At 43.9% G+C, this 13559-nt stretch overlaps 1 protein-coding gene across 1 annotated transcript in view; it reads left to right on the forward strand.

Annotated features, from left to right (window-relative positions):
* Window positions 1-3611: 3611 nt before the first annotated feature.
* The window catches only part of ABCE1 (ATP binding cassette subfamily E member 1), a 46412-nt gene continuing 36464 nt past the window's right edge, over window positions 3612-13559 (forward strand). The window contains exons 1-9 of the mRNA XM_085850671.1: window positions 3612-3767; window positions 5151-5262; window positions 5401-5486; window positions 5616-5713; window positions 8748-8865; window positions 8976-9113; window positions 9684-9753; window positions 9931-10027; window positions 10107-10196. Of these exons, the coding sequence (XP_085706797.1) occupies window positions 3669-3767; window positions 5151-5262; window positions 5401-5486; window positions 5616-5713; window positions 8748-8865; window positions 8976-9113; window positions 9684-9753; window positions 9931-10027; window positions 10107-10196 (908 nt within the window). The 5' untranslated portion in view covers window positions 3612-3668. The remainder of the gene's footprint in view (window positions 3768-5150; window positions 5263-5400; window positions 5487-5615; window positions 5714-8747; window positions 8866-8975; window positions 9114-9683; window positions 9754-9930; window positions 10028-10106; window positions 10197-13559) is intronic.

A 13559-nucleotide genomic window follows, 5' to 3' on the forward strand; every position in this document is an offset into this window, starting at 1 on the left:
AAATACAGTTCCGGAGCAACGGGGAGCATGCGGACTGCGATGGTCCCTCGCGCTTGCCTTGCGTGGAGGGCCACGGGAAGCATGCTGATTGCGACGGTCCCTCGCGGTTGCCTTGCATGGAGGGTCCAGCTTCGTCTGAATCAGCCGACCAGGTTGATGTGTTTGCACTGAGCCAGGTCCAGGGCGGGCTGGTCACCGCCAAGCAGGTCGGGGTGGAGTCGGCTCATGATACAGTACTCGCCCGTGTCGTTCAGGCGATTTCAACGGGGGATTGGAGCGATCTGCCTTCGACGGTGGAATCAACTCATGATCCGGCGCGCGCTCGTGTCGTGCAGGCGATCGTTCAACACATGATCACCTCGAGCGCGGTCTGCATGGACGAGGAGGCAGTGCCGAAGAGGAGGCAAGAAGGGTTCATCTCTATGCCTTCAGTCGTCCATCCCACAACCGAACTATGGTTGTTTGCAAAATTGTTGTGGTGGCCGGGGTTGGGTAGAGACATTGAACGAGTGATTAAGCATTGTGCCGCTGGGCAAGCAAATGCCGCGACTCCGCGCATGAGGGAAATGTGTTTGATTGTGATCGATGCATTCTCTGGATGGCCGGAACGGGTGGTTTTGCTGAGTGCATCGACGGGCATCACTGTAGCAAAGCTGCGGACGATCGTTGGTAATAAAGGAATACCCGATATGCTGGGTTCTGGTAACGGTCCGCAGTTCCTCGCAGATGTGTTTAATGATCTTGTGCATCGCGACAGTGTTCAATACCTTAAACGGTTTGTTAAAATGTTGTGTCATCCTGACGCACCAGAATCGTTTGTTAAAATGTTGTGCCATCCTGCCACTACCGAGCAGGCAGAATCGTTTGTTAAAATGTTGTGTCAGCCTGTCACAAACGAGCAGGCAGAATCGTTTGTTGAAATGTTGTGTCATCCTGACGCACCAGAATCGTTTGTTGAAATGTTGTGTCATCCTGCCACTACCGAGCAGGCAGAATCGTTTGTTAAAATGTTGTGTCAGCCTGTCACGAACGAGCAGGCAGAATCGTTTGTTGAAATGTTGTGTCATCCTGACGCACCAGAATCGTTTGTTGAAATGTTGTGTCATTCTGCCACTACCGAGCAGGCAGAATCGTTTGTTGAAATGTTGTGTCAGCCTGTCACGAACGAGCAGGCAGAATCGTTTGTTGTGATGTGGAAACGTGCTTTGCGTAAAGGGGAGTTTGCATCTGCGCAGACGGTGCTTAATGTGTTTTCGTTACCTTGTGGAAATGTGATACATTCAGCCACCGATGAGCCTGCAATTGTGATGGAACCGGCAAATTGCCTGGTTCAGATTGATGATGGGGAGGTGTGGAAGCGGCACGTGGAACCGGGGCATGTTCGCTGTTCAGCGTCACCCCCACCTCTGATATCGTCAAGGCCGGACGTGCCGAGCGACATGGATCCCCCACCTCTGATCTCGCCAATGCCAGATGTGCTGGCGCCCTCGGGGCTAGCGGACTCGGGGCGTTTCATCTGATTCAGTCCTGTCCGAGGGAGACGAGCAAGCTTGTCGGCCGGAGGTGTTTGATGGTGCAGGGGGAGGTTCGCCTAGGGTGTCACCTCGACCTAGCCAGAAGGCGTGTAAGTGTGGGCCGTCTGGTGGCACTGTCCGCCCAGGGCGGATCAAGTGACACGGTACTTGGAGGATTTTGGATGATTAGTGTCCTTTTTCACCAGTTGCTTTTTGTGTCATAGTGTCAATGATTTTTGATTAGTATCATGTTGTCGTTTATACTTGTCATTTTATAATTATAATTGTCATTTTTTAATTATAATTTTAGGAGTGAGGAGTGTGGTGTATGGGCATAGAGTGCTGAGGAGCGTGGAGTACTTATGGTAATAGTCACGTGGTTAGCGGGTTCATATATCCTTACGCGCCCGCTGGAGGCCCTGAGTGGTGTGCATCCGAGTACGCAATAAACCAGAGTTACAACTACACTCACTGCTCGTATCTGTCTGCACCTCGGACACCACAGTATGGACATGTGGCTCGTTTTCCTGACGCTGATCCTGCTCACCAGATTCTCTCAGAGAGGGAGTCTCGTGAGTGGAGGAGGCCAATGGGCCGACCACGTGCCTCGTGGTTGCTGCGGGTTGATCGGCATCTCAATGAGATGGGGATGGGCCTGGCATCTGCCTGGGGGATGGCCAGACGGAGGCCCCTGGAGTACCGGCGGAAAGTGGACGCAGCGACGCACTGCTCCGGCACATGCTCCCTTATCTTACCTGACCTGACCTATATGTACTGATCTCAACCCCTTAACCCATACCATTATGCACCCACGAACCAACCCGAAGATCCTCAATTAACTATTTCCTTAACGCCTCAGACACAGGAGGAGGAGGAGGCGGAGGAGGAGGCTGGGTAGTAGTTCCCCAGCAGCTATAGCCCCCAGTGCTCTGATCAGGTCGTTCTCCTCTCACTTTCGTCGTTTCCACCACGTTTATGCCCTCGGGCCGTGCTCGTGACGCACCAGGCCTCTCCCCTCAACCCTCCACCTTGCCATTGGCAGGGTGGGGCGGTGGGCAGAGCGACTCCTCCGTGAACCCTCATCCCCAGCTCGAAGGCATTGGGGCCCAGTTAGGTTGGCATGGTGGTTTGTGCCACCAGACGAGCAGAGCATTAAAAAGCACACACAAGACTGATGACAGAAGGCAGAATGGTCCCGTAAAAATGGGGTCAGTTTGGTCATTTTAGTCAGTCATTGGGATGGGTTAACGTTGTTTGACGATATAAAAGTGATGCAGATGTAATATCACAATTAATTACTTTAGGCTTATGCTGGAGCCAGTCATTGATTCACTCGAAGCATTATTAACCCCAAGGACTGAAGGAGCCTTTTCCACAGCAAAATATGTAACCGATGATTCGCAGGAAAAACTGGACTCGCCGCCATCATCATCATCATCATCATCATCATCATCATCATCATCATCATCATCATCATCATCATCATCAGTGCTAAACAATTGTTCTGTTGTGTCCTGTTTGTTCATTGAACATGATTTCGTGTGTACTCTTTGTAAGATACTCAGGACTCCATGTTGGGCCAGACCGGAAGTGACGTTTATTCGCAATTACGGAGCACAACCAACCACAACCGGAAATCAACATACGTTACACTCTTCATTCGTCGTCGTCGGCGACGCACAGCTATCCCGGGTCTCCACGATCGTGTTCGCACAAACTTTGCCATTTAAACGTCAGACTGTGGGAATCACGAGAACTTTCTGAACACTGAATTTAATCTTTAAACGCCACAGTCGTTATTCTGTTATTCGTATTTTTCTCTCATACCTGGTTAGTTAATCATTGCATTGTTTGTTTGTTTGTTTTTACAATAAATTTATTGTAAGATATTTTCAGTTAAACAAAAATTGCTTTTATCTCGATGCGCTCTTTCTTGGTGTGTATCACGACATTTTTTTAGCTCGGCTGTAGCTTTCCTTTTAATTTTTTTTTTTGTATTGTTCAATATTTCTACAGCATTTTCCTTCAAAACAGATTTGGAAGATCCTGTTGTATTATGTTTCAAGATTAAATAAATGTAGTTTTATTTTTAAAAAAAGTATATCGAGTAAAAACGTCAAAGTTTAACCTTTTATTCGAGGTTCCTCCCCTTTTATGCGATCGATCCAAGATCCTCCTTTTGACGTCGACTCCAGAGTCCAAACGCATGGTCGAGATCGCGCGGCTCTCTGCTTTCATCAAGGAATTGGGAAGGTGATGACACGTTGATCATCCTGGCCAAGTTCATACCCCCCCCCCCGTGAGAAGCCTGAAGTGCTCTTTGAGTTGCGGTCGGACACCTTGAGCGAATGGTCCGATTTGAAGCTGAGGGGCTTCAGGCCCGCAGCGTCTAGGATAGATCGGCGGCCTACCAGCTCCGGCCTTTGGGGGATGTGAAGACGTGGACAGATTTTTTGGTTTGCGGGCGCCAGCAGTGACCACTATTTTCGTTGTGTCTGTGTGTCTGTCTGTGTGTTTGTGACTCTCCAGAGCATAGCTGCGTGACGTTTGATGCGATTTTGATGAAACTTGGACACAAGCTGGATATCATGGTCTAGTTGTGTCTTTTTGTCTGAGGGGCGTCCCACGCCTATTGTGGGCGGAGCCACGCCCACTTTAACTTTTTATTTATTTTTATTTTTTTCTCGCAATTTCATTTCCTAGAAGCTGTGCGTAATGTCCATAAGTACAACATATTAAAGTATAACTACGTTGTCGATGGCACACCATCGCATATTCCCGCGCGCACTGCTTTGTCCCATTAACGCCAGTTTTATTTTATTTTTTTAATCAGCTCCCATGACCCCACCCCCTCTGGCCCGGCCCCTAGGGGTCATATCAAAAATCCGACAGTGTTGTGCACTTCCCCATACATATTTCTACTATGTCCCAAAGTTTCAAGTTCCTATCTCAAACGGTGTAGGAGGAGCTATTTTGACCCCCTAGGCCGATCCGCTAAGCACCCCCTACCCCCCAAGCACCCTCTGATCATCACGTGTTTTAAAAAAATGTTAAATGTATAACTCATGAATATGTTTGATTTAAAAAGCTATAACAATTTTTTTTTAATCGACCCCCATGACCCCAACCCCACTGGCCTGGCCTCTAGGGGTCAAATCAAAAATCTGAAAGTGTTATGCACTTCCCTATACATATATCTACTATGTCCCAAAGTTTCAAGTTCCTATTTCAAACGGTGTAGGAGGAGTTACAGGCTAAGACAGACGGACGGACGGCGGAGACAATCACAATATTCCCACTTTTCTTCGAAAGCGTGGAAATAAAAATCAGATTTGATTTGGTCAATTTTAATGGAAGAGATAGGTTTTTACGGTGGGGCTTCCTCAAAAGCTTCCACTAACTCAATTGTACCTATCGTGGCATTGTTCAATAATGCCCGCGAACCATCGTCGCCTCCCGGCTAGTCCTGTTTCTTAGTTATAAAGCAACACAATTAGTGATTGTGATAATATATTCCGATAATCAGCTGATTCTACCTTGATGGTGTGTCATGGGTAAAGGAATCGGATGGATTGCCAATAAATACATCAAACGTCTTGGCTTTCAGTGAAGACCTTTTTTGCCCTCGTTGTGCAGGGTTTCATCATGTCGGACAAGCTCACAAGAATCGCCATCGTAAACAACGACAAGTGCAAGCCAAAGAAGTGCCGCCAGGAATGCAAGAAGACGTGTCCGGTTGTACGGATGGGTACGTACGATTCGTGTCTTGAGACGCGTCTCTGCGTCCCCACCTGGAGTCCCGCGCTGATGTTTCAAGGAGAAACTTTTCGTTGAATTTAAAGCGTCGTGACATCTGCGATTTGATTTGTAAGGGATGTGTTTCCAGGGAAGTTGTGCATCGAAGTCACGAACCTGTCGAAGATCGCGTGGATCTCCGAGTCCCTCTGCATTGGCTGTGGTATCTGTGTCAAGGTGTGCTCCACGTATTTTGTTGACCAAGGTTGTATTTAATATACAGAGACCGATGGTGATATTAAAATTTTTTATTGTATTGAATCATTGATACTTTTGTCCAATACTTTGGTTTGTTCACACCGTTAGAAATGTCCTTTTGAGGCAATATCGATCATCAACCTTCCCAGCAATCTTGACAAGGACACCACTCATCGCTACAGTGCAAATTCATTCAAGCTTCACAGGTCAGGTGCTAAATGTTAACTTGCCACTCGTCGCAATGAGCCGGTTAACTTGCAAACGGCACTCTTCTTGGTTACTTGCAAAATCGAAGATTTTTCAAGTATATTGGTCAGTCTGGTTGTTATTCAGTCTGTCTGTCTGTCTATTTATCACCGACAGGTCACAAATTTTAACCGATCTTCACAAAACTTCACCATATGGTAGAGCTTGTCATAAGGAATAAAGGAATGAGCTTATTGTTTTTAAGGTCAAAAGGTCAACAACTTATGTGACATTTCTAAACTCCTCAATTTTTCATCCGATTGACTTGAACCTTGAAAAGGATTTGCATATCATGTCACTGAATTCAAACAGCCAATTATTTTTTGAGGTCAACATGGACCAAAAGGTCAACATAGGTCGTATTTCTAAAATTGTCAATTTTCATCCGATTTACTTGAAATTTGAAGAGGACTTGCTTATTTGGTCATTGAATTCAACCACCAATTATTGTTAAGGTCAAATTTGTTTTATGGATTTTGCAAGTGTCGTGCTCTGCACGACGTCGTCGTCTTGTTTTATTAATTGTTCATACTGCTGGTGTTGCAATGCAGTTCCATTCGTGCTTGTTATGATATTTAATCCTTCAATTGGTGTGCTCAAGAAGAGACCCTCAAAGTGTTCTGGTTGAACTGTGGCTAGAGTTTTACACCATCATAACTGCAGGGGTGGGGTTGTGGGGGGGGAGGTTCTTCCTGAACAAATGAATGTGTCTTGCCTGATACAAAGCGCCAAGTTGCATTCCTTCGATAATAAGTATGCTGGTAATGTTGATGACCTACTTATCGAAGCGGATAGCTCAGGAGATACAATTATGGGAATGTAGTGCTGCAAGCCACTGTAGATAGATTGCTGGCGTGCAACCCTTAATAAGCTTACCACTTTGTACAATTTTCATACAAAGCCATTTGTTGAATCGTCTGAGATTGGTGTGGATGGTGGTTTTGAATCTGAATTGCATCTCCTAACAGATTCTAACCCCTCGACCATTTTACCGATTCATTATTGATGTTTAAGTAGTCTGTTTTGTTTAAACGAATTGTGTGATTGCTAGTCTTTGTTCCCAAACATTTTTACCACATGCGTGCAAAGTGAAAAGCAAGGAAAGCAATTGGTTCGCTTTGTCTGTCTGTCCACAATAAATATGACGGTCCACGTAAATGTCAGTTTATGATCGAGGAACAACTTGATTTCAATTGAATGTTATATTTTGAACACTAATCGGAAAACGAACCTGTAGTTTAGCAGTATGTTGCCTCTGAATTTGTCCCGATCAAGCATGTGCAGAGAGGAGTGAGATAATTGTTTTTTAGGTCATCTCGTTAGAGATGACCTGATAAAACCAGTCTCGGTGTCCGTCCGTACGTACATACGTCCCCATTTTTTTCTTCCGATTTTCTTGATATTTGGTATGTGGGTAGATGTCGATGAGAGATGCACGACGGTATGACCTTTGACCCGATTGAAAGTCAACGTCAAGGTCACTCCTAAGTTGCGAAATCGTCCATTTTCAAAATCTATCTCCTCCGCCGTTTGTGATCCGATCTTCGAATTCTGATAATATGGAACAATATCTAAATTTGGTCGGGCCAGTTTTTTTTAATTCGTCCTGGTTATCGAGTCACGTGTCTTCAAAGTTGGAAAAATCGTCGATGTGAGATGGTCAAAAATTTTTTGCCTGATCTTGATGAAACTTGGTATGTAGGTAGGGGTCGATGAGTGATGCACGACGGTATGACTTTAGTCCTGATTGAAGGTCAATGTCAAGGTTACCGATGCTGTAAACTTGTGAAATCATCCATTGTCAAAATATCATCTGCCAATTATGACTCAGAAATGTGGTTTGATTTCTGAGGTCCGGTTTCTATCCTTTTGAAGACTCATTGATCATAAATGTTCCAAATCAACCATTTTCAAAATCTATCTCCGGATAACTCAGAAATGTAGCTTGATTTCTGAGGTTTTCTATCCTTTTTACTCCTAGGCTTTCGTCTGTACGTTGAACCAAAAGACAAGACGACTTCTAAGCCGATCAGAGCTTCAGAGATGACCGTCACCCCCAACCGGGGGTAATTTTTTACTCTGTCTGCCTGTCTGGCAGTCAAATAAAATTGAAATCATTCCAAACAGTAAATTTTTGGTTCTAAGGATGTCATAAAGGACACATAACAGGCACGAATAACTAATGTAACGTGATAAATAGGGTGGTGTAAAAGACTCGGCATCAACGGCGGTAAACCTCCAATTTGTTTTTATCTTTTTCTATTTTTTAATTTCAATTGAATTATTTTCTTGAACACCATAGCACAAATCACCTTATTGGAACTTTCAAAAAGCTTTCAGTCAGCAATACTTGACCAAAAGATTATGGCATTTTTACGTCATCTCGACCAATCAAATTCACTGCTCGTAGACCCCACCCATGTCCTTTTTTTCTGTTTGTTTTGTTTTTTTCCCTTCAAGACTGTGTGAGGTAAGGTGTTCTTTGAACTCTCTAGTTGTTTTAAGTAGAAAGGTCCTCATTGAGCACACCAAGAGATTCTGCCATTTCCGTGTTGCTCTTGCAGTTTGTGGAGTACTGAAAACGGTTTAATCCTCCTTACTGGGTGTGGGAGACACTACCAGTATTTTGTTGCCCATCCTAAGTTGTTCAGAGGGAATTAAGAGTTGATCATGAAGTGTGGACTGGCAACAAATGTACCAGGCAATGAAGGCAGATTACCCCTCACAAAAGGTCGTTGTTGAACCAGCTTGCTTTTGCCAACAATCCAATATAAACTTGGTAATTCTCCGAAGAGCAAGTTAATTTGCAGAAGTTTGGAGTTGTCTTTGTTGCTGATGCCTTCAATTTGATTTGATTCCCCAGTCTCTGAGATGTTGATCCAGTGTACTCTCACTTTGTGAACATTCCCTCCATTTGATTTGTTGTTTTATTTTTGTCACTATTGACCTTTTTAATTTTTTTTTTCCTGTTTTCCCTTCCTTCATTTTCTTTAGGCTCCCTATTCCACGACCAGGAGAGGTTTTAGGCCTTGTAGGGACCAATGGAATAGGAAAGTCAACGGCTCTCAAAATCCTCGCCGGAAAGCAGAAACCTAACCTGGGTCGTTTTAAAGTGAGTTTGCGAACTGCAGGGCAAATGGGAAGTGGTTACGGCAGGTGTATTTTCCAAGGTGCACGGTTGATACTGGCACCACATCCTGAGCAACCTCTATGCATTGGCAGGAACCTCCGGACTGGCAGGAGATCCTCACGTACTTCCGCGGCTCGGAGCTGCAAAACTACTTTACGAAGATCCTGGAGGATGACCTCAAGGCTATCATTAAGCCTCAATATGTGGACCAGATCCCCAAAGCTGTTAAGGTGTGTCCTCAGTTGTTTTCTGCTGATCATTTTAAAAGTAAATTTGTGTCCTGAAAATATATGAAAAGAAAGATAGTTGTTTGAGTATTTCGTTCACACCGAAATGCTCGCGATGATTATTTGGCTGTACGAAGAGTTTTTGAAAGTGACAGGTATGGTATTTCAGATGTGGGTTTGTAAGGTGTGAGGCAAAAGCTGTGAAGTGTGAATTGACTCCATATATTAGTGACTCTTATTCATGTCATTGTAAATAAAATACAGCAGGAGGGTGTTTTACTTGTTGGAGCTGTTATGGTTGTTCAAAGCATGAGAAACTATTGCAATTCTCTTGAGTTTTTTTTTTTTTAACCTAAACTTTTCATTGAACACAGTTGGTTATTTATTACATCAGCCCTGGAAAATACCGTGTGTCTATTTATTGACATTGTTTGGCGCCTCAAATTCTATGATGAGTATTTTTTTTCTTTCATCGTTTATTGAAGTCTGGTTGAAGCATACAGCATGAAAGATTCATACCAAGTTTAACATTGCTCAGTGTTGTTCATCTCATGTTGGTTTTTGCTCTTCTAGGGCACAGTCGGTGCAATTCTAGATCGAAAAGACGAGAGGGATACGCAGAAGGTGATTTGCGACTGCCTCGGTATGTGCGTCAATTTAGTAGGTCCCAAATAGTTCACACGATCATTGTTGAACATTGACGAATTGTGATCTTGGAGTGTGGGACCCACATCTTATCAAACGTCACAGTTATCATTGAGTTCTGATATTCGAAGGCCATTCGGTTGTCATTCTCACCCATCATGTCTCCTGCCCTCAGACTTGAGCCATCTTCGTGAGCGGAATGTTGAAGACCTGTCAGGCGGGGAGCTGCAGCGCTTCGCCTGTGCTGTGGTGTGCATTCAACAAGCAGATGTGTATGTTAGCACGTTCACCGTTGAACTTTATTCCTTAACTCGTCATTGATATTCATCATGTGCTTTCCATTTTCTGCAGTTACATGTTTGACGAGCCGTCCAGCTACCTGGATGTCAAGCAGAGGTTGAAGTGTGCCCTCACTATTCGTTCCCTGCTCAACCCTGACAGGTCACTTGCTGCAGATTGCTTCTCTACTTAGCATCTTAAAAGTCCAGTGCAATGTAAATTGTGTAAAAATGTATTTTTGCTGTGATTATCATGAATTGTAAGTAATATACCAAGAACTGAACATGTTTTTTAATTTCGATGTTTTTTGTTTTTTTAGGAGTTAAAGTTTAAAAAATTCACTCAATCTGGCTGTTCCCACCCCTAAAATTATGCACAGAACCCGAGGCGATTGGTAACCTGTGTGACGTCATCCTGGGAACGATTGTTTCAGTACTTCAATAGATAGACTTGCTCTTCTGCATTGTCAATGCACAATTTTGGTGAACTGTGTTGCGAAATGGCAGAATGACTCATTTCAAAATTGTCGTCGTCAGGAAGTGAATCTGAAGAAGTGTTTTCCAATGTGGAATCTTATTGTGAAATTATGCTGTAGAGCCAATTAAGCCATCCATGTATGAACTCAAGATCGAAAGCAGGGAGAGAGAGCATAGACTATGAAACACTGGGTGTTAATAACAATCATGGAGATCTTGAAGCTAGACTCGGCAATAATAACTGGTAAGTGATATTGATCCGAGCTAGAACGGTCAAGTTAAGTAGTATTTTGAGGTGAGTGTTCTGCCATTTCTGTTGTGTATAATCGAATGCGCTCATTTTAAGGCAAAGGCGGAAGGTATACAATTTTATTGTTTAACATCGCACGAGTCTCCCTTGCGTGCGGATTATGAAAACTGTCATGGGGCTATCTCCGTCAGTTGGCCTTGCATGAAGTTGATTTCCCACTACCCACTAGTCATGACCGTGGCCTGAGGCCTTACTTGCATTTTTCGCTTCCCAGGGCTTTTAACGCTCGTGATCTTGCTGGCACAATCGCCATGTGCTGTGTTTGGCCTCTGTCAAGCTACAAACGTGAACGGCTCTTCTTTTTTATTTATTTATTTATCTTCAAATCCACGCTGTACCATCGAGGGCTTTAGGTCCCGTATATGCTTAGTACATTGTTTACGTCGTACTTCAGTTGTTTTGGCGAGGAAATGGTTGACATTCCGGCTGTGTCAAGCTGCCAAAGTACCCTCGTGAGGCAAGGAGAGAAAGATCCTCAGGGCGTGGTAAAAGAGCATGAGGGAGTTGAGGGAGCATATTTACATGAGCATACTGAGTTGCGAGATTCATTTTGAAAAATCTTTACTTTTTTGTGAGCTGTAAATAAGCACCACTTTAATGTATTAATGGGAATGGGGAAGAATGGGACAAAAGGAAGGGCGGAGAAGCGAGCAGGAGTGGGGGAGGAAGGTTGAGAATGGGGAGTGGTTTCGGGAGGAGGGAGTGAGAGGAGTGGAGGTGAGTCGAGTGTGAAGGGAGGAAATGTACCAATCCACTTGACATTCTCAACTTTATTGATTAGAAATGATGTACAAATGCCGGTAACGCTGCTGGTCATGCCGATGTGTTAATGCTTCTGTAGATGTAACCAGTGACACTTCTGGTCATCCTGATCACATAAAACAAAATGGAAACAGAGTCTGAAGGTTGGTCTGTGCCTTTAGCCAACTTGTGCGCCTTGACACACGCACATTGCTGCAAAATGCTTACACGTTTTCAGCTTCCATCGCTTGGGATAGAGTGAAGAAAGGAGAGGGTGCAGTGGAAGAAAGAGGTTGTGATGAGAGATGGTAACTACTACTACTTTCATATGCAGCATAAGGCTGTGGGTTGGCATCATTAGTTGAGGATGCAGCTGTGCCACTGATGCATTGCCTTCTGTAGGTTCAGGGAGGAATTTGTTATTTGTTCAGGGTGCCAGCGATAGCTCACCAACTCTTCGTGAAGAGCACTGTAGCATGTCAACGTCCACCAACTAACGCCGGCAGATGGATGCCCAGTTTAACCTCCATCCCAGGGATGACATGCACATTGATGATTCTTTCACCCAGTTTGGGAAACACCAGGATGTCATTTTATCACTGGGCCGAGATTTGAACCCAGGATAGACAGCTTAGAGGCGAGTGTGTGCTTACCTCTACGTTGAGGCCATCCTGCCAGACCAAATGGTAACTGCGTGGGGCCTTATTAGAAGTGTCAAAACGAAGACGTAAATCGTTCACCCACGAACCATCCACGTATGAGCGAATATTTCTTGTTAAAAAGTAAATTGTTCATGAGTGAATTTGGCATTTCCTTTCTTATTCCTGTCGTCAGACAAAATTGCTCTTGTAGAGTGAATATGCATGGGCACTACGCAGTCCCCACTGCGGTACACTTCATGATGTAAGAGCGTTCCTGGGATGATGTAAAATGCAGCAGCGGATTTTAGAGACAGGAAAATAGGGGTACAAAACCCATCTAAAATACACGATAATTTTCACTTCAGTTTTTATTTAAGACAACAGCAATGAATGCGTGTTTCGAGAAACCAAATTTATGAATTAAACCAAACGTGAAACTATTTTCACTGGACCTTTAAGCTTATTTTGGGGGGGGGGGTTCAATATGCTGGGAAATGTACCATTTGAGAGTGTGTATTAAAATTGTTGCAATGTTAAAAAAAAATAAACTCGTGGTACAGTGCAGTATTTACATTACTTAGATCAACCAATATAGCTGCACAATTGTCTTCTGATAACTTGTGCATGTAAATATGATTGAAATATCCTATTTTCAATACAGCTTCAAGATAGATGTGATAAGTCTTTCCATTATGGATTTGGGATAGGCAAGTTAGTGTCTTTGAATAAAAGGTTAACAGGTTTAACTTTGTATGAATTGCATGGATGTAGGTAGACAATGGGCAAATCAACATAGTACTGTATATGGGATTTTAAACCTGGGATCCCACCATGGTGAACCATGTGCTCAGATCCAAATAATTAAAGAAGACAATACTGGTTAGATTAGCCTGATGTATCACCTGTGACTGAAAGAATGTTTGGCATAGACGGAGTCACATATATTCTCCTTTTATCGGCCAAGCTTATTTTTACGTTACAACCCATCACAAATGTGTATCGTGGTGTCGCATGCAGTCAGCCATAGCTTCACCTGCAACCGATAACACAACCAATTGAGATGTACAGTATTTTGTTTTCGGTAAACATGTAATCCAACAAGATATTGCTGCATCACTTTGGGCATCCTCCCCCCCCCCCCCCCCTTGGGCATCATTACATTAGTGGATGTCTTTATTACAGATGCGTAAGGGCAGGAGGGCCAAAATAATATTCCAATTTCTTCTTCTTTTTTTCCTTTACAGGAGTGAAGCTCATGAAAGAGCAAGTTAGACAGTGGGACAAACCTCAAGGGAATGACCAAAGAGGGGTGAGGGGAGAAAAGCGTGCGTGCATGCGTGTGTGTGTGATTTATTGT

Source organism: Eptatretus burgeri, chromosome 13 (assembly GCF_056783735.1).
Source record: "Eptatretus burgeri isolate ZD-2024b chromosome 13, Ebu_testis_v1, whole genome shotgun sequence".
Taxonomy (NCBI): domain Eukaryota; kingdom Metazoa; phylum Chordata; class Myxini; order Myxiniformes; family Myxinidae; genus Eptatretus; species Eptatretus burgeri.